Genomic DNA, 21,409 nt, shown 5'->3' with positions numbered 1-21,409 from the left:
TAATTTTATAGTTATTTGATTATTTGAAGTTAAGTTATATAATGTAATGTGCCACTTATTTAATATTTTTAGGTACAATATTACTAGGTATATTGTTATATTCTGTAATTTTATTAAAATCTTGAACATTTTATATTTTTGTTAAGTAATCATAATCATAAGATTTTATAAAACATACACATAAGTTTAGTTGTTATCTCCATAAAAAGTTACTACCTTAACTTACTAAATAATAAGTTTAAAAATCTACCTTGAATCTACTTTGTTTTATTAGAAAGGCAATAAAAAATGTTTTCAAGAAAATATCTTTTTACCGAGGTTTTTATGAAGTCATTAAGTTCAGTTTTTACAAATTGTTATTTTAAAACATTAAACCAAGTTAACAACTATTCAACATTTCATAAATGGACATTAGATTATTTCAGAAACCAACCACAATACAAAAAGTTTGTATTAAAAAAATCTATAGTTGAAGATAACAAATCTTTTAAAAACCCTATCATTTTAAGTACAACTTCTACTGACGAATTACTTATGAAATATTTTTCATTAACAAATTTTTCCCACTATGAAATTGATAAAGAACTGGAAAATAGAGTAAATGATATGTCAATTAACCAGATACTTGCCTTAATGGATGGCTGTTTATCTGGAAAAACCCAGTTTCACAAAAACTCAAAATCATTTAAAAAATGCATTGGATTAATGGATGAATTATGGTTTCGAAGACCTGACTTAACTACTACACAAACTATACAATTGATTTATTATGTTAGTATAGACAAAAATAAGTCAAAACATGTGGTTGAATGTGGATTACAGAAATTAATGAATGAAATTAATTATTTGAAAACATTAAGTGATGAAGAATTAAGTGTTATAGCTGTGGCAACATACAAAAGTAGTGCAAAAGTTTATGATAAAATGCTGAGAATATTTGCCTACAGGGTTGAAAAAAACTTAGATAATCTCATACAAAACCCTTTAAATTTTGTATCTTTAATTAAACCATTAAAAAAAGCTAAGTACCATGACCCTGTACTATTGGCCCATCTAATTAATACTTTTAATAGTAATAAAAATAACAAAGTTTTAGAAGATGTAACTAGTAGCATTCATCTTCTTACATACTTTGCAGATGCTAATTGTGGTGATGTTAACTTTTTGCAATACTTGATTGATTCTATTGGGAATATTATGGTAAGCTAGACTTATTTCAGCATTATTTTTTTTTATTTACTCATCTTAAAAATTATTTTTGTTTTCAGATTAATGATCGTTTGAAAGATTACCGAATTAAAGATGTTTCTAATTATATTTTTTCAGCCAGTTACTTAGGTCTAACTCCAAAGAATCCTTATGTCTGTAAAATAATTAATGATTTCTTATATGTTGTATTTAACTCTAAAGAAAAATGCCAAAAGATGTCCAAAGCATTAATAGGAATGTGCTTATCAATGTGGATGTTGAATTATAAACCAATACGATTAATGCAGTTTATATTTTTTGAAGTACCTGTTGCAGCATTAAGAAGTAAATTATGATTCTAGTACCTGTATTAAATATACAGAGTGATTCTTTTATCAAACAACACTCATTATTTCAAAAAGTATTGATTTTTTTCAGTTTTATATTTAAAAGTAAAAAAACTATCAACTTTTGATTTTAAAATGACAACCTATACATATTAATAATGGTAACCGGATAATTTACCCCCGACTGTTTTTGGCATAGTAGGACATTTTCCCCCATTTTTTTTTAAGTTTATTATTTAATAATTTAATAATATTTATTATTTATTATTTAGTAAGATATTATTTTTTTTCATAAATATAATTAAAACGTAAAAAAGTTGTATGTAAGTAAAATAGATTAAAAATTTCATTTTTTTTCATAAATATAATAAAAATTGTACAATAAAACGTAAAAAAATTATATAAGTATAAAAGGTTAAAAATATTTATGAAATATAGTCTAAAAATGTTGACATAAAAATGATATATTTTGTAAAAAACATTTAATTTCTGATACTTTTTTTATATCTAAGCGCATATTTTGTAATCGTCTTTCATATTTATTTGTTTTTTTTTTTTGTTAAAAAAAACCATACCTGTTTTATTTTTTAATAGTTAATTAATTTTAGATACTAGCGAATAATACAATATGCTAGTACTATTACTTTTTTATTTAGACAGTCTTTTAAATATAATATTACTATTATTTTATTGTTTCAAGTTGTTGAATTAATCAAAAATATACATCTACTATAATAGGTAATTATAGAATAATTGATTATATTTATAAAAAAAAAAATTATATTTTACTGGAAAAAAATAATTTCTTATTAAATATTAAATAACAAACTTAAAAAAAAAATGGGGGGAAAATGTCTGCATCGAAAATATGTTGGGGGGAAAATGTCCTACTACGCCAAAAACAGTCGGGGGGAAATTGTCCGCCATTCATTAATAATTACATAAATTAATAAAGCCATTTTTTTCATGAATTTTCACATTAAAATTTTTAACTTTCGTTGATCTGTAGGAGAGTTATAGTTGCTCAACATTAGTTGGTTTTAGAAAGTTTTTAGGTGTTATACATCAATACTAATTAGTCAGAACTAGGATTTTTATTTGTAGTACAGTAGCTATAATAGTAATGATTTTGATATCGTCGACCCCATGGTGTAGCGGAGAGTGGTGATAATATTTGTACCATGATAGAAATAACTAATAAGTTATTAACTAGTTATTAACTAAATAGTTAACTTATTAGCTATTTCCATCATGATTTGTACCTGTTACTACCTGCCATATCTTATTGTCAATTGTCATATTCATATAATTATAATTAATTGGACTAATATTACTATTACAAATACTAATGAGTAACACAATTACTACACATTATAACACATTTATACTCAATAACTTCCCAATACTACTCAACTTTGAAGAGCTATATCTCATCAACGGATTAACGAAAAATGAAAATTTTTATGTGATATTTCATAAAAAAAATAGCCTTGTTAATTTATTAAATTTTAAGTATTGGTTATCATTTGAAAATCAAAAGTTGATAATGGTTCACCTAATAAATATAAGGGTATAAATATGAAAGTGTTTTACAATTCTAGAACAATATGGATCTTAAATTATGAAAAAAAAAAATTGAAAATATCAATACTTTTTGAAATAATGAATGTTGTTTGATAAAAGAAACACCTTGTATATTTATGATTTATTGTTGTTAATTTATTTATTTTTTACAAAGTGCCCAATGCTCACAAACAAGATAATAGACTCAATCTTTTATTAACGTGTGCTCATATTGAACATCCCAATTTAATTAAGGGATACCATCAATTAATTGAAGAAACCACTAACTCCATGCCTGAACCATACAAACATTTAGCGGAACGTCCATTCTTGGTAATGGTGTATCAATCTCTACAGACACTTTCTCATGAATTAAATATTATGAATATGGAATATAATTTCAGTATACCTTACTTGAGAATACTAGGAATAAAAACGATTAGAACAAATGGGTTGGTAAATGTTTTATTAATAATTATTATTTAGATATATTAAAGTGATGGTATTTAGTAACCATAGACCTGTAAACTAAGTTTATAGGTCTATGTTAGTAACTGTACAAGCACTATAATTTAAAATCAATGTTTTATTTGAAAATAACATCTAAAATATTTTTAACATAAGAATGAATGTAAATAATATATGTGATAAATTCTAGTACAATGGTAAATCATTTTATTCAGTAAATAATTCTGAGTGAAGACAGCCTGTCAGCCTAAATTCCTACCACATAGGGCCGGTTATAGGCATAGGCAACGTAGGCACAAGCCTACTGCGGCAAAATTTATATTTATATATAGAGGCGGCATAAAAAAAAAAAATAATAAAACAAGAGGCGGCAATTTTGATTTTTGCCTACTTATAAAAATTTGCTTGCACCAGCCCTGCTACCACATATATTATGATATATTTGTTAAAATTTCTAGCTTAACTATAGAAAATTAACATTTTTAACAACATAATAATTTGAAAAATGTTATGAATTTTTCAAAATTTAAAGTTTAATTGCTTATAAAAAAGTATTATGACTATTTATTTTGTTTTAATCAAATAAAATAGTTATCAATATTTTTAGAGAAAAAATTGAAGTAAGATTATTTAATTTAAAGAATAAAAGAATGTTTAAAATTTTTCCATGCATAGAAAATGCTTTTATTAATATTTATTGAAAATTTAAAGTGTCTAAGGTTATTCGTTCTTAAGTTACTCCAAAAAAACAAAGTTGTTTTTATAAAACGCTTGCTTTTTATAAACTTTTATTTTTTCATTATTTTATATTTTTGTTTTTCCTTGTTATTTTGAAAAGTTTTGGGAATTTTTTACTTGTACCAACTAAATTAAATTTGCTAAACCACCTTTTAATTTGAAAATCAAAAAAATTTTACTGCCCCAAATGGTGATAGTAAAAAAAATGTTATAAAATAGATACATTTATTGATTTGTTCTTAATCTAGAATAGTAAATATTAAATATTAATATATGTTTACTTTTCAGTGAAATCATTTATGTAGAAGTTTTGGACAATAGCAATTGTCTTTATGGTACATCAATTCCAAATGGTATGATGAAACTCAAATTTCGTCTTGAGTCAAAGTTAAATTTTTGTGTTATAAAAGTAAGAAAAATATTTTTAATTTATTAAATCAATTTAAATAATATACATTTATTTTTTTTATTTTATCTAGGTAAACCATAAAGAAAAATCCTTGCATAATTCAATAGCATTGAAATGCCACCTGAAGTCATTACTATCCAATAAATAAGGAACTTTTTTATGCAATAAAGTGCAAGATTTAGGTATTTTTCTCAATCAGATATATTTATATGCATTCATAAATTAATTATTACTAATTAATTAATAAGTAAATATAAAAAAAAAAACGAATACATGAATGTAAATTCTAGTATTCATTGCCTAATATCACTACAATGAAGGTTATTTTTAAAATTAAACTTGTGCCATCGAAATATGAATTATGAATTTCTGTTTTTTATACTTCAATATGTAAATCTACTGAAAGTGTTCAAAATATCTAATTTTATACGAGAGGATATTAAAAATAAATTATTTCATACTTGGTAATAAATTGTTTCTTTATTAAAAAATTATTTCTAATTTTACAATTAAAAAATAGAAATGTGGAACAAATGCATTTTAATTTGCATTTGATTTAGTTTTCAATTTAATTTTTTTTTTTTTTAAATCTGGTTATTTTAATTTTTAAAGTTGATGAGAACAAGTTAGAAAAAATTCAAAACAATTATTAATTTAATTTTTAAGTTGTAGCAACTAGCAATTATTATAAAATAAACTCATTACAAAAATCAACAACTAATTCATCTAGCAAACCAGACAAAACAACTTTTAGCAATTATAGGTACCTACTAAATTTTGTAAACTGATTAAACAATTTTTTTTTTTTTTGTATGACTTAAGTATACTCTGGTAAGTGGTGATTAAAAAGACTATAAACTCTATAAACTATAATCCCAAACAAGATGGCCACTATGATGTTTTTATAAACCAAACTAGAACTTTTAAATTTTTCATAACTTGACCAATTACGCATTTATTATGAAAAACTAAGTAATTACCTTGATAATAATTAATAAGAAAATAGATTCCAGACTTTAAAGACTAGAAGAAATATATTCAAAATGGTAAATACCAAATTAAGATTAAAAAATAAATAAACTTCAATAATTAATTCATTCAACCAATTATAATTACACCATAATGTTATAACACATGGGCGTACACAGAATTCTTTTATGGGAGGGTTTACCATTTATGAAGGTGTATGTATAAAATGTTATTAATGCAATATTCCATGTAAGAAATCATTACACATGTTTCACTTATGGAGGAGTTAACTCCATCCCCGATACGCCTGAATGTACACACAGAACAAAAAAATTATTATTGCATGTGCGACAGGTACTCTAAAGTCTAAATCATAATATATGAGTATGTGATATAAATGTACCAAATACAGAAAACATGTCCTGCAACGGGTTATCTGAACTGTGTGTATATTATTAGTATACACTATACTACGTAATATAATCAACTACTTATATTTAATATATTACAGTATTGCACATAAATATTGTGTGTTTAATTAATTTAATCAACTATAAATATATATAATAATTATAACATTTTAAAATATACCTATTATTATTGAAATTAAACTCATACACAGCGGGGTTGATCCCATACCCTCTGAAAATTGATCCTGAATACATACTTGATTTAAATAAATAAATATTATGCATCATGTTTGCAGAAGTAATTAGAGCTATGGATTTTCTCGTATCAAAAGATAATGTATTGGGGTACAGCTAAATAGTCACTAATCAATGTCACAGAAATGTACACTGCTCGCAGACAATTGAATTGCTCTACACCTATCCTAGAATAATCTGAATAACACATGTTGTGCAGGGAAAAAGCTGAGATTTATATCCTTCAACTATACAGTAAAATCGGTCAGTGCCATAATGTGTAAATGTATTGAATGCTAAATTAACAAATTTAATTTTAATCTTATATGCATTCAATATCCAGCCACCCAGGTGTAGATTTAATGACTTAGTCATCATTAGCCATGAGATTATTGCCTTCTGTCAAAAACTCGCTCAGAATCAGATCGTCCAGTAGGATAAGTTAAGACAAAAGTGTAATTTCAATTCCATCACAAATAAATAATTGGAGGTATAAAAAATAGATGCTTGTGTGTTTCAGACAAAAGTTTCTTATAGTATTAGTTGGAACCAAGATGATTGAAAACCTCCAAGTAAAGAGGTATAGACAGTTACATATTTCAATTTTTCATTAACTTTAAGAATATTATGGAACTAAAAACAACTTATATTTTTGCTAACAAAATGTTTAATATAATATTGCAGAACAATGAACTATTGACAGCAAGAAATACTAACGAAATATAGTTTTCAGTTTTATTAATAGCTTATCGTCTTTACTGTAGCTTAGTTTCAATTTGTGTATAGCATGAACATCAAAAAACGAAAGTGTTCAGTGTCTCTTACTAGGCGCAGAAACACACCGTTTTATCACGCTTTACATGGATTACAGGTAATAAATTGGATTTACAAAATATATTTATTATATTAGAAAATTATTAAAAAATGTATATATTTCAAAATGTTATCGCGATAATAATTTATAATAATTAAATGTAATTTATTATTTTAACACACATACACCTAACATTTTATATTATTTTTTGATTTAGTTGTTGACAAAACTCAATTTAAATGTAACGGCTGAATTGGAGCGTATATTGGACAATAAGCCAGTACAATCACCAATTGTATCAACTCTAGCAATGAGATGACAGTGTGCCCTCCGGTATGTTGGGGCACAAGCATGTCTACGATGGCATGAAAGAAAACAATGACGAGTACGACAAAAAAGAACGAAAAGTGCCATTTTGTGTGCTTCAATGAAAAAATAGTTTTTGTGGCGAATGTTGTACTCATTTAAGAATTATAGTTTGAAGTTTAATATACATACAATTTTAATTGATTAGTAGTGTATTTTATTATTAGAAAAAATATATAACTTAACTTATAAAATTATTAATGTAAATTTTGAACATAAAAAAAGAACAAGTTTTAGGAAAACAAGTAAGCGCTGATCATCAGTTTAGTGTTTTTAAGATATTAAAATCAAATTAAAAATCTTCTCCTGGAACTCTGACGTCATCTATTTTCAAAATCATTTTAACTAACTGTGCAGCCAAAATGATTTGTTGTTTCTTGCTATGAAGAGTCTCAATAACATTTTGTTCTTTCATATCTATAAAATTAATAATCAAATAAATGTTTTTATAAATAAAGTATAAAAAATAAATTTAACAAATAAACAACATAATTTACCATTAGTTCCAACAAGCATACAATCAATACCAAGAGCTGGATTATTTTCTTTGATTTGTCTGGCTCTAACTTGAGTTAACGTATCAATTGGTGACAATCCACTGTTCTCTGCTAAAGCTAATGGAACACTTTCTAAAGCATCTGCAAATGCCCGGTATGCATATTGCTCAATAGATGAAATCTTGTCTGCTTCAGTAGAAACAGCAATAGCGCATGAAATTTCAGCTGCACCACCACCATAAACTATGCGGTTATCTTGCACCAAATTTCGAACAACGCATAAAGCATCATGAATACTGCGTTTGGCTTCTTCAATAATCTAGTTTAACACAGAATAACTTAAATTGATAATACACACTGGCAATGTATTAATTTAACTAACCATTTTATTTCCACCACGTATAAATATGGTAACAGCACGTGAATTCTTACATTCTTCAATCACCAACATTTTGTCTTTAGTAGTACCAAAAGAAAGTTCGCTAACTTTACCAGCGTAACCTAATTTTTCTTTAGAAACTTCTTCAAAACGAGGAATGATTCTACCTCCAGTGGCAATTGCAATTAACTGTAATAAGTTAAATGAAATATTTAGTATTTGATAAATATTAGATAATGAAAATATGAAATATATTTTATAATATTAAATTTTAGTATTGATTCTTATATTTGATAGTTATATATTTAAAGAGATTAACTTCTAAAAGTTAATAATAAAAAAAAAAAAAGTAAATATATAATAAGTAAATACTCCTTACTTCTATCTCAGGTCCACCAACCCAACGTACAGCAGGCAATTCATGTTTCAATAACAAATGATTTGCTTCATCATCAAAACCCCATTGACAAATTGCTAATGTAGCACCAGCATCTTTCACTTTTTTAACCATTTCATTGAATGTATCTTGTTCATATTTTCTTAATGCTCTATAGTCTTCAACTGAAGCGACATCCAACTTATGCTTAGTCTTTGGCTTAGGTGGCTCAAACGGACAAGTAAGAATGGCGAGATGAACATTTTTAAGCTCCTAAAAATACATAAAATAAAACAATTAGGTAAAATAATATTAATATATTCACAAAAAAAATTGAATATTATACAATTTTCTCTTACCTTTGGCATTTGAGGATGTGAAAAGTCTTTATCAACTACAACTCCTTTCACTAACATTGTGTCTTCTAATCTTCCTCCTTCTTTTCCTTGGACTTTGATCAACTCAAAATTGACATCACGTTTATCAAAATCTGCTACAGATATAACTGCATTTACAGCTATTTCAGCCATTTGACGATGGCACTTGTTAATACTAAAATGATATGAATTTAAATATTATACTTACATCATAGGTATTATTAAAAAACAAACTATAAGCCAAAGTAAATTCATTATTAACGATAATTGGAATAAAAATTACTAAAATAAAATATTTTAATAAATTAACAAGTTATTTTAAAGTATAAAAAATGTCTATACTCAATTCAAATAATATCAATGTAAGTTTTAATTTTTTAATGAAGAGCAAACCTTAAAACAAGTAATACTCGATTAATTTTTTTTACATAATTCGGTTGTAATAAAAAACTTGAATAAAAAGCAATTTTAATGTTTGAAAATGATAAATTAAAATGTAATAGGTAGGTAAATTAAATTAAATCTTTATTATCAAAATTAAATAAAAAATGCATAATACTTGATCAAGCTTAATTTTAAATTTGAATAGAACTTAATTCAATATATTAATTAATTAGTTTTTATATTAAAAATAATTTTGTATCTATGCAGCGTTTTAAAAATTATACCTTACTAACTTTCATTAAAAAATATTGAGTGATAAAGTGAAAAAGAAATTATAACTAGACATTGTTTTAATAACTATCTTCTTTGGATAATTTTTTATTTAGGAATTTTACTCTTGCAGTTCGTGAAAAACATACCTTATAACCCTTAACTATTTCATCAATAGTAATTAAATTTACAAAAGGAAAAACTATAAATGAAGAGGCAAATTTGAATACATTGAAAATTATAAAATATTGATGGGTATCTGTTGTTTTAATTACTAATTAATTTAATTGAATTAGTACATTTGAATGAAATTTATTTTGAATAGTTTATTAATAAATATTTCTTACATTTTGGATCCCAGAGTTGTCATTGCTGTTTTAATAAGAGGTTCCAAGTTGTTGATATCAACTGGAAATGAATCAGCAATAGAGTCTAAATGCTTGCAAGCACTTTGAGCAGCCAATTCAAAACCATCTGCAATTCTAATAGGATGTATACCCTGATCAAGCAAATGTTCAGCTTGTTCGAGCAAAGCTCCGGCAATGACTATAATAGAATAAAACTCATTAATACAAATTAGAATTGCACTAGAAATTATTTAACACTTTACATACCTACAACACCAGTAGTACCATCACCAATTTCATTATCTTGGGATTGAGACAACTGTACCATAAGCTTAGCGATCTCATGATCAACATCCATCATATTCAAAATGGTGGCACCATCATTGGTAACAGTCACTTCACCATCAGATGAAACCATCATTTTATCCAAACCTTTTGGACCCAATGATGTGTACAACGTCTTGGCAATAGACCGTGCGGCCATAATGTGAGACTAAACATGATAAAAATAAATATTTTACATTAATGCTATTATTGGATTAGGCGATGAATAGATTTTGTGGACTTGTACAACATTTCAAGTCGAAATAAATAAGTAATAACTACCATGTGTGTGCCATAAGACACTGGTATGTCAGAGCACACCTGGTCACATACACATGATTGTTCTGAATCAAAAAACAATGTGCAACGGTACAGTCAAATAAGGAAAACAATAACATTGCCATAACTTTCGTACTATTCTCAGGTCGTAAGAAAGAATATGAAAGCACCACAAACCTTCAACGCATCGATGCCAGTCAGCCTACGCTGTTTGTGTTGGTCTTTGATGATGATGAACGGCGTACCGAATTCATCGAAACCCAACGACCCGGGTATGAAAGACATGATCCCGTCGTAGAGATGTGTAGCTCATAAACAACTTGACTCGACGAGTCGAGTCGACTCTTTGAAATTTGAAATAATTGAATGGACCGGATCAGTACTCGCCCGGAATAGTGAATACTGAATAATGAATATTCCTGATATTTTTTTTTTTTTTAGGTTATGTATTTATGTTCGTGTAGTTTCGCCCAGACGACGGTTCGACAAATTGAATGCCCTTCCAATCATAAACCCACGGTCTATTTCTACATCAAAGACCTATAAAAGACCGACCCATAGACCTATCTCTTATGATTAGGTCTATGATTTTAATATATTCACAGATATAGTATTTATAAATCTGTAATTATTCTGGTAATTTATCCGCTTGTGATCATTGAACTTACTATATTATAATATGAATATATATTATATTATTTATATATATAGTATTCAATGTTTATGATTCACGGTAAAACTGATAAGAACTAAGAAACGAAATCAAACAATCCTATTGGTTATTTACTTTAACTACCAACTATTTGTATGGTTATGATTGTTTTGACATGCTGACCGACGACCGTTATTTATTAAAAAATTGATTATACATCAGCTAATCTTCTAAGTTCTCAGTTCTCAGTGTTCTCACTGTTCTTGTTGTCTTTTTCTTAGTCTCTTACTTTCTCAGTTCTTACACTGAGTTACACAGTTAAGTACGTTCATAATTTATAATTTTATATATATTATTTGCATAGGATACACTGACTGCAGCTGAATGTAATATTTTATATTTTATACTTCATAATATTATAATAATAATAGGTAATTAAATAATATCGCATTACTAAATCGATTGCAAACTGCAGATTAATGTTTATCACTACTAACCTGTCCTTTAACTCATTAGTTATTAATATTTCTTCAATTATTATTAAATAATTATTATCAACCGTTTTTAAATAGAAATTATAAATCAAAGGAGAGTCCAGATTCGTCATATTTTTACTAAAACTTATGAATTATTATCTAACAGGTAATTAAAATGCAACTAAATAATGTAGAATTATTTAAGAACGCTACTTTTGTATGTGTGTTGTTTCGCTTGTTTCTATTTATCAACATAATATTATGTACTACAGGCACTACGGAAAATTTATATTCAATAGAACTAATTATGTGTTGTTAGTTTTAATATTAGAGTAGTAAATTTATCTATTATCAAAATTAAAGGTTAGAACATTCTCTATATTTATATATTTGCGTTTTTAAATATTTTAATTTTTAAGCAATAACATAACTTTTAATAATTACAATACAATAATATTATTTTGCTTGAAAATTTAAATATTTAAAAAAAAATCCAATGCTTTAGCACAAATAATCTTTTTAACTTAAACATTGATTATAGGTCAATTTCAAAGCTAATATCACACAATTAGTCAATTCTTTGTTTTATAATGTTTATAAGGTGGTGATAACACATGTGGGGGGTAGTGTCTTCTTAATGTATTATGTTCTAGTAAAATTTTAATGTGTGAACTTAAATGGCACTTATTTTATTATTTTTATACTTTGCTCATTACAATATTTTTTTAATTCCTATTATGAAACAGAGTATTTTGATTCATAAAAATCTATATTCAAACAACTGGTTAATAAATTATGATTATTTAAAGTTTAGAAAAGCTGAGTAGTAAACTTATTTTGCGTGGCACCCCCATATCACTCCTCTCAGTTAAACTAAACATTCTAAACTTGAAATGGTCATAAGTTACAACTCATAAACTACTTATCCGAATTTAGATTTTTATATATAAAATATTCTAAAATAATACAAAGAATATTTTCAAAAATGTATAAACATTTCTAAAAAAATGAGTGTTATTAATTAATATAGCTAATATTAATTTATCAAACTTGCATTTGATTTTTCTTAGGTAGTATGTCACAACAGTTTTTGAACAGTTTTAACATACTTGAAGAGTATGAAAATATTCATGCTAAATGGTGTGCTGAATTAATAGCAAATGGAAGAAAAACACTTCTGTCATTGCGTAATATTATTGATAATGATCTGCTAATAAATTTGATGGACAGTTTTATGAAATTTGTCTCCTTACTTTCTCAATGTGATCCTAATTCATTATCAGTTGAAAAAAGCACTTATAAACCAAGTGATGTAAATAATTAATAAATAAACATTGAACTATTTTAATTTATCAAGATAATTAATTTTTCAGCCAGCTTTAAAACATCAAAATGAAAGCCAAGATTTATTGCCAAAGAATGATATTATTAAGATGATGAATAGTGATCTTCAATGTCCAATTTGTAATGAATGGCTATTTAAAGTAATTTGTTTTAGTTATTCACTATAATTTAATAACTCAATTTTTTAACAATTAAGATATTATTATGTAGAAATATATAGTTTTGGTTGTTCATTATTTTATAATTATTATGAAGTAGCTAATTGTAGTATGTATAGATTGTTTTTATATGTTAAATACTTAATACTTAACAATTTAATTAAATTTAAAAAAAATATATATTTTTAAGTAGATGTCAACATATAATTGGTTGTTTCTAATATCAGAGTTAAGTGACCTAAAACCAAATTTAAATTTAAGATCTATGTAAAATGGCTTTTTTGCGATTTTTCAATTTCAAATATGAGATACACAATATGGCTGTAAAATGTTTACAAATTTACAGTTGAAAAATGCTTATATCTTGCTTTAAAATTTAATTATTTTAAAAAAGCCTACTCAAGAATACAATTAAAGTTCTTAATCTTAAGTTTTTTAATAGGTAAATTCACTCTAATACTAAAATTAACATTATACTGTTGATTCTGTTAAATGTAAATTTGTTTTGTTATGTGTGTCAGAAGGAAAATAAATAGTACACTGACTTACCTACTTTTAGTAAATAAATAAAATATAATTTTAAATTATTTTATAGGCAACTTCTGCAAATTGTAATCATACATTTTGTGAAACATGCATAAAAAAATGGTTAAAAATAAATAAAACATGTCCAGTTTGCCGTACGCCAATTCAATATACTTCAACTTCTATAGTAGTAGACAATTTTATCACAAACTTGTGTCACTTATTTGGTGGTCTTACTAAGGAACGGCGTGAATCAATAATGAATACTCGTTTAGGTATTAAATTAAGTTTACTGATATTTTAATTTACATATATTTAATTTTTATAATATATTTGATTTCAGATGATAAGAAAAAAACTAATACTAACATTACTACAATTGATGAATTAATTAATGATTTCAACATTGATCAGTCAATTGAAGTTGATACATTTATTAGCCAAAATGACACTATTTCAACAATGTCACATCCAAATACAGTTCGTTTAATTCCTTATCCTCAAACACCTGTATCTAGAGAGAATTCAAGACAACCAATAGTTGGCCCTAATACACCTCATCCTAACACAGTTCAATTATTACCTTTTCCTCAATCATCCATAGCATCTGTTGCAAGCCCACGTTCTAATCGCATTCAACCAACATCTGTATTAAGTCCACGTGCTAATCGTCTTCAACCGACTTCTCCAGTATCTGTGATAAGCCAGCGTATTAATCGTATTCAATCGACTTCTCCAGTATCTGTGATTAACCAGCGTATTAATCGTTTTCAACCAACTTCTCCAGTATCTGTGATTAGCCAGCGTATAAATCGTATTCAACCAACATCATCAACATCTGTTGCCAACTCAAATACTCATCGCCTTAGAACTAATACAAATATTGGTTCATCATCATCTCGATATCAATCAAATATAGGCAGTTTACCATTTTCTTAGAAAAATTCTCATAAAATATCCGATATAATAAATGAATACATTAATACAACATAATTCAAAATATTCATATACAAGTAGTCCACAATAAGATCCTTATTTATACATATAAATTAAATTTATATCATCTTAGTGAACCATCAATAAATCCATTAGAAAAAATTATTGAGTACTTATGGATTGTAGTTTTAAATTATTGAGGGGATTGTAATTAATATTAATATTTCCTATTCTTAATTAACTTTCATTATTTGTTTTTTTTTTTTTTTTTTTTTTTTTTAATTTGTGTATAGTTTACAGTTTTTTATTATTATTTTTATTTTTATTTAAAGTATACTTTTTTTTATATATAAAATGATCTAACTCCTTGTCTAACTAAGAACCTTGACACAAAATTGCTGTCACAGAACTGACTATTGTATTAAATGACAAATCTAATCATCATATTTATCTTATAAGTATAATGTATTGTAATGAAGCTGATGATTAGAATAAGTACCACTTATATTATTTTTTTAATTAATTTTATTGGAATAATAATAAAAAAATATATTTTGAATAATTTGAGTTTTTGTATTAGTATTTATAAAAAAGTTATGACTTGTTGATTAAAGTAGATTGAGAATAACAAAATAATAAATTACAGTTATTTGATTTGATTATGATGTACAGTAGGTATAAGTATTATTTAATACCATGATATACCTAATATAATTATTTTATTAGAATGCTGGCATATGAAATATGATCTTTTTATAAAGCAAGTGCCAAGTACTTCTGGTAAGTGGAAACAACTTTAAAATAGAATCTAGAAAAAAAAAAACATTTTTTATCATAAAATTGATTATAATTCTTAATTAGACTATTGTCTACATCTGTGTTATATCACAAGTGAATATGTGATATTTTGTGTTTGTATTGAAAATGAGTACCTATGTAATTTATAATTTTTTTATTATTTATGATTGAATATCTGAATCAGAAAATTGTATGACCATTCAAATGAATAATTCTACTATCATAATACACAAAGCATTGGATACTACTTGGTTATCATAACAATTCCTTGGAATATGACTCGTGTAGACTTATTTATGTTCAGTAAGATATTGTAACTTTTGTCTAACAAATTATTCAAAAAGAAGTATAAAATATTAAGAAAACACAATAGTGTAAAAACGTGGTTTTGTACTTCAAGTAAAATAGCTTATTGAAGAGGTTTACGAAAAAATTACTTATTATAAAAATTAAAACTAAAAAAAACTTTAACATGAACAATTGGAATACAATTATGAATTTATGATTCTAGAAAAAATTCTCTACAATTCTTATTATAGGTTATACTTATATTACGTATTACTGAAAGTATGAAATCATGTTATTATGCCAATGATTTATGGAGTGATTCAGTGGCGTACGTAGAATTCGTTTATGGGGGGGTTACCATTTATGTATATGTATAAAATGTTATTAATGTACCTAATATTCCAAAACATAATTATACCTACATGTTTCACTTCTGGGGGGGATTAAACCCCTAAACGCCACTGTATAGATTCTATGATGATGTGTCATGTGTGTTTTTTGTGTCTGTGTACGGCATAACTAGTCGAAATAATACTTCAATTTCAAACTTCGGGAGTGGTTTCCCATGGCAAAGTGAATATCCTGGTAGATTATAGAGGTCAAGAGTTAACATTTTCCAACAGTTTAAAAAAAAAATCGATATTTTTAAGTATATGGTTGTAATTCAAAAACTAGTTACTGTAAATACTAGAAATTTTAACCAAATGTGTATGTTAGTGTTATCTATATACAGTTAAATTTTCAAACTATTTTGACTTTTTTGAGGTTTATATTTATAGATCACTGGAATTTTCGATTTTTCTAAGAATTTTTTTTTAAATGCCGATAAAAAAAATTTAGATAGCCAAAAAAACTTGAAAATTTAATACAAGGTTCCTGATGGTTGTTCTTATTGTAGTTAAAAAAAATCGTTAGTCACAATTTTTTTTTATAAAAGCGTTTATAGTTCAAATTTTAACGAAATCACGAAAATGTGCTAGTAATTTTATAGTTGAAAAATCATAAAGCTTTTTGTGCTTAAATCTAAGGTTAAAAAATCAACTCATAGTTTTTCATAAATTTTCCTTCAAATAGCTAAAGAGAAAACTCGAAACATCATAATAGGAAAATTTTATGTGAGTTTGAATTTTATGTTTACGAAATCGCATAATGATAACGATTTATCTTCAAACGAAATTAAATATTTATTATAATTCAAAAAATATTAGTCGTAGATACTTGAAAATTTCACCAGTTATTAAGATTGGAATTTTATTTACATGATTTAATTTTAAAATTATTCCGCTTATTCTAATGCTATTTATAGGCATTTGAAATATTCGTTTTTGTTTATTTTTTTTTATTAGAATATGAACTAATTAATTAATTCTACTAATTCTTTGTTTCTATTATTTTCGTTTTGATTTTTTTTCCGTGGTTTTTTCTTCTTTGGATTACTTCGTTGGTGTTTATCGTTATTATAAATTCTAAGTTTTTAAACTTTTACATACACTATATTTTATCTAGTATTTATATATAATGTGTTATGTATTTTACTGCCTTATGCCCTTATTTAATGTAGTCCTTAGACGATTGTAGACAAAAATTACTATGAAATTTGTTTTTGTATTTTATATATATATATATACATATATTATATAATATATTTATTACGACAATATAACTATATTATAATATATGGCTAAAATTACTATAGGTACATTTTTCTTTGTTTACCTATACTTATTTACATTTATATATAGTTGTCCCAACACGACGTTGCCCTTGTATTAGTTTCTTTTTTGGCACTTTCGTAGGCCGTGTGTTTAGTGTTTACTGTACAAAATTAAAGACATGAAGTATCTATATTAAAATTCAAAAGTGTGTATTATTATAATCATAAAATACTTGGGTAGGTATTACTCGGTCAATTTATACGAATTATAAAATAAAAATGGATAAATATCTATGACTTTATATGTTTAGGTCTCAATTCCAAATACATTATAAACGCTCGGCATTATATTGTTACTATAGTTACTATAGGTCACGGTTTAAGATATACGGTATATCTTAAACCGTGCTATAGGTACTATATACATAGGTATATAGTATATAGTACATAGGTTTTATGTATGTTAAATACTTAAACATGTATCAATCAAACAATTCAAACAATCCATAGACCAAAACCCTGTTAATAATAAGTAATGTGTAGTGAGTCCAACTCCAAAACGTTCCGACACATTCCGTAGACAATATTTGTTGCAGAAAACCTATATGTGCATTAAAAATTGACGAGAAAGAGAGTGGATAGATGCTTAGTCAACAAAAGAAAAGGTGCACCGTCATGAAAAGATCGTACGACGCACGAGCTCTGACTCTCTGAGTACAAGAAACTGGCAGAGTGGACGCACGTGGAACGCCAAAAACACACTTGTTGTGCACTGATTACTGATATTACATAGGTAATATAAAACATAAAATAATTGCACCAGACACCATTGCAATAGTGCAGTCATGTGGAAAACGTTAAACAATATCGATATATATATATTATATATAATAGAAGGTTTTATTTTTATTCACGATAAAAACATATTTTTATGTCTTATCTAATCATATTTGTTATCACTAGTTATCAGAAAATCGACTGCAGATAAGACAGGCATAAATTTTTTTTGAAATTTTCAGTTTCCGTGGTAAAAGTATCGATTTACTTTTTATTTAAATACGAAACTACCCAAACTGCACAGCGTACCTGGACACTAGGTATGTTTATTATTTGTATCTGTATTCTGTACTTGTCTCTATGTATTTATAAAAACAAGTTCCGTAGATAATTTGTTTGCCTACAATTTATTAAAATAATTAATGTTTAATATATTTTTAATTAACACACTGATCTAACTGGGGCCAGTCTAAAGTTTTTTATTTTCACTTTCTAGTTAATCAATAAAATTTAGATTTAATTTAAATGATACGTCATGCAAATTTTATTAAATCCTTTTCCGTAATAGATAATATTATCTAAAGCCATTAGCTATGCATCTGTTATTGGTGTACAAAATAACTGCATGATCTTGTAACATTTTTATTATTTTTAATTTTACTGCGACTTATCATTTCCGTATAATAGATTTTTGTATATTGTTTGTTTTATTAGTTATAATTTTGTTGGGACTATTTTATATGTTCACTGTTCTGTAAAAAGGTCAATTACATTGAATGATTATTATTTATTATCTACATGATAATGTCAATTTAGTCAAATAGCACAATAAAATTCCAAATTCTTAAAATTTCCAAACTATAGGCATTTGTAACTATCATTTTTTATAGTTTCCTGTAAAATGATGATAAAAAATATGCAATGAATTATATTGACCATGTTTTATAAAACTTACTGTGAAAATATATTTTTCTTTTGCAAATCAATCAAACATTTCTGATTTTAACATTAAATACCTATCAACTTAGGTATTTAAATTAAAAATAACAAGGTACATACTTATACACCAATTGGCATCATTCAGAATATTCAAACAATTTTAATTCATACCATTTAGCGTCATCCAAACTGAACGTGTTAAATCACTTGTTGCTACTGCAGTATCTATGTTTAAATTTAAAAATTATGCTTATTTGTTAGTGGTTAAAATAGCTAACCCGTGACTTGCGAGGCATTGTATGATATGTAATGTATTGTTTAAAAACTATAAATAATCATTATGTACCAAAAATTTGTTATCTTAAAAATGTATTTTATCATTATTGAATCAAGCCCAAATGACATGTTATTTTAATATTAATTAAATAACACTGAATAAACAATACCAAAACTATCATTTATTAATTTTTTATATGATGTACCTACCAACAACTACAATCTTAAATTTACTTTCAGACTCAAGTTTATTATGGCCTTTATTATTCGAAGATTTTATTCATCAGTGATGGAAAAGACTGTTATGATATCTAAATCAACAGATGTATTTGAAAACCTTGCCTTGGAACATTGGTTCTACCGACATTCAGACTTCACTAATAAATCTATGTTGCTATTGTGGGTAAACAGTAATTGCGTTGTAATTGGCCGACATCAGAATCCTTGGTTAGAAGTAAATTTTGATTCAGCTATTAATGTACGGATAGCAAGAAGAAATAGTGGTGGTGGAACAGTATTTCACGATAATGAAAATCTCAATATGACATTTTTCACAAACAGGGAAATTTATAACAGGAAAAAAAACTTAGAATTAATTGTTGAAACATTAAAGAGTGAATGGAATGTTGTGACAGAAATTAATAAACGAGAAGATATTGTTATAGAAAATATGTACAAAGTTAAGGATTTAAATTAATATGATTTCATTATAATGAAAATATTATTTTACAGCTTTAATGTACTAAGGTATTTAATTTATATATAGATATCTGGCACAGCGTCTAAGTTGGGAAGACCTAATTCATACCACCATTGTACATTATTAGTAAATTGCAATCGAGAATTAATGTCAAATCTATTGAAAAAACGTGAAGTAAATTGCATAATAAAAGTTAATAAATATTACATAACTTCTAACATTGTAATGTATTTTAGAAAAATATTGAAACCAATGCCACAGTCAGTGTAACATCAGATGTATTGAATTTGACACAAATTAATAACAAAGTGTGTATCAATAGATTAATGACTGCTGTTGGGTTACAATACCTAAAAACAGTAGGCAATAAAACAACAACAGATCAAGGATTTAATTATGTCACACCAAACGAACAAACATTCCCTGGTATTTTTTTTTCATTATACTGATTAAAGATAAATACATAAAAGAATTTAACAACACTGTGTTTATATCTAATAAGTTGTATAAAATATTCATATATACTTTGAATTATTTTTTTTGACATTTTATTATTTATTTTTTAAACAGGTTTTAATGAAATAAAAAATGAAATGGAAAGCTGGGAATGGAGATATGGACGAACGCCAAAGTTTAATATAACTGTTAAATGCAATGAACAGTCTGTTATTTTATCTGTAAAAAGTGGCATTATTGAAAATGTTGTTACTACCTGTAATATAAAGTTAAGCAACTTAGTAAATGAAAAATTTAATATGAATATAGTGGAAGAGATAAAACGACGCTTAGAAACAATAAAATAGTAAAGTTATAGCAATATAATAATCTTTTTTTTTATTAGTTACTGTAGTAAAATAAAATGTTGTTGATTTATATTTTGATTAAATATTTAAATTAATGATTACCTATGTGACACAATTTGATTCCTTATAATTTCCATTGTACAGTTTGATATTTCATAAAAACACTTTATTTTTTTCTTTTGTTCAGATTCTTGAGCCTTGAATGTATATTTACACTTAATGGGTTATCAAATACATATTTCAATATTTGGCTTCTTATTTATTTTAGTCATATGTGTATACTTATAAAATTATCTAATATAATTTGTATGTTAAATGTGTTTTTTCTTTAAAATAACACGCCA

At 25.7% G+C, this 21,409-nt stretch overlaps 4 protein-coding genes across 15 annotated transcripts; 3 read left to right on the top strand and 1 right to left on the bottom strand.

Annotated features, from left to right (window-relative positions):
• Positions 1-134: 134 nt before the first annotated feature.
• Positions 135-7,653, top strand: LOC114121290 (uncharacterized). Of its 6 annotated transcripts, XR_007604319.1 has the most exons (10): positions 136-1,200; positions 1,269-1,533; positions 3,274-3,550; positions 4,593-4,713; positions 4,784-4,895; positions 6,389-6,590; positions 6,670-6,781; positions 6,847-6,906; positions 7,011-7,197; positions 7,358-7,653. XR_007604319.1 is itself a non-coding variant. In XM_027983546.2 (5 exons), exons 1-5 carry the CDS (start codon positions 289-291, stop codon positions 4,859-4,861), a joined length of 1,653 nt encoding a protein of 550 aa, XP_027839347.2. In that variant the 5' UTR covers positions 136-288; the 3' UTR covers positions 4,862-5,072. The 6 variants fall into 6 exon arrangements, 1 of the variants encoding a protein (XP_027839347.2); XR_007604317.1 differs by having other exon boundaries at positions 6,670-6,906; XR_007604320.1 differs by lacking the exons at positions 6,389-6,590; positions 6,670-6,781 and having other exon boundaries at positions 135-1,200.
• On the bottom strand, positions 7,641-11,159 carry LOC126550271 (T-complex protein 1 subunit epsilon-like). The gene is made up of 8 exons (XM_050201459.1): positions 10,917-11,159; positions 10,404-10,629; positions 10,137-10,335; positions 9,118-9,310; positions 8,762-9,031; positions 8,386-8,571; positions 8,004-8,322; positions 7,641-7,923 (listed from the first exon to the last, which is right to left on the bottom strand). Exons 1-8 carry the CDS (start codon positions 11,022-11,024, stop codon positions 7,799-7,801), a joined length of 1,626 nt encoding a protein of 541 aa, XP_050057416.1. The 5' UTR covers positions 11,025-11,159; the 3' UTR covers positions 7,641-7,798.
• A 306-nt stretch (positions 11,160-11,465) lies between these two features.
• LOC114119739 (E3 ubiquitin-protein ligase rnf8-B-like) lies at positions 11,466-15,392 on the top strand. Of its 7 annotated transcripts, none has more exons than XM_050201463.1 (6): positions 11,466-11,708; positions 11,964-12,033; positions 12,938-13,179; positions 13,241-13,351; positions 13,965-14,169; positions 14,238-15,392. In XM_050201463.1, the coding sequence occupies exons 2-6, from the start codon at positions 12,015-12,017 to the stop codon at positions 14,831-14,833; spliced, it is 1,173 nt and encodes a 390-aa protein (XP_050057420.1). In that variant the 5' UTR covers positions 11,466-11,708; positions 11,964-12,014; the 3' UTR covers positions 14,834-15,392. The 7 variants fall into 7 exon arrangements, with proteins under 7 accessions (XP_050057420.1, XP_050057418.1, XP_050057419.1 ...); XM_050201461.1 differs by having other exon boundaries at positions 11,466-11,713; XM_050201462.1 differs by having other exon boundaries at positions 11,466-11,777.
• A 3,124-nt stretch (positions 15,393-18,516) lies between these two features.
• Positions 18,517-21,166, top strand: LOC114119737 (lipoyltransferase 1, mitochondrial). Its single transcript, XM_050199733.1, has 5 exons — positions 18,517-18,667; positions 19,803-20,241; positions 20,329-20,436; positions 20,499-20,688; positions 20,833-21,166. Exons 2-5 carry the CDS (start codon positions 19,816-19,818, stop codon positions 21,063-21,065), a joined length of 957 nt encoding a protein of 318 aa, XP_050055690.1. The 5' UTR covers positions 18,517-18,667; positions 19,803-19,815; the 3' UTR covers positions 21,066-21,166.
• The last annotated feature ends 243 nt before the right edge of the window (positions 21,167-21,409 follow it).

The sequence above is a fragment of the Aphis gossypii genome, chromosome 2 (assembly GCF_020184175.1).
Source record: "Aphis gossypii isolate Hap1 chromosome 2, ASM2018417v2, whole genome shotgun sequence".
Lineage (NCBI taxonomy): Eukaryota > Metazoa > Arthropoda > Insecta > Hemiptera > Aphididae > Aphis > Aphis gossypii.
The sequence above is the reverse complement of the archived record's forward strand: the minus strand, read 5'-3'. Positions and strand labels throughout refer to the sequence as shown.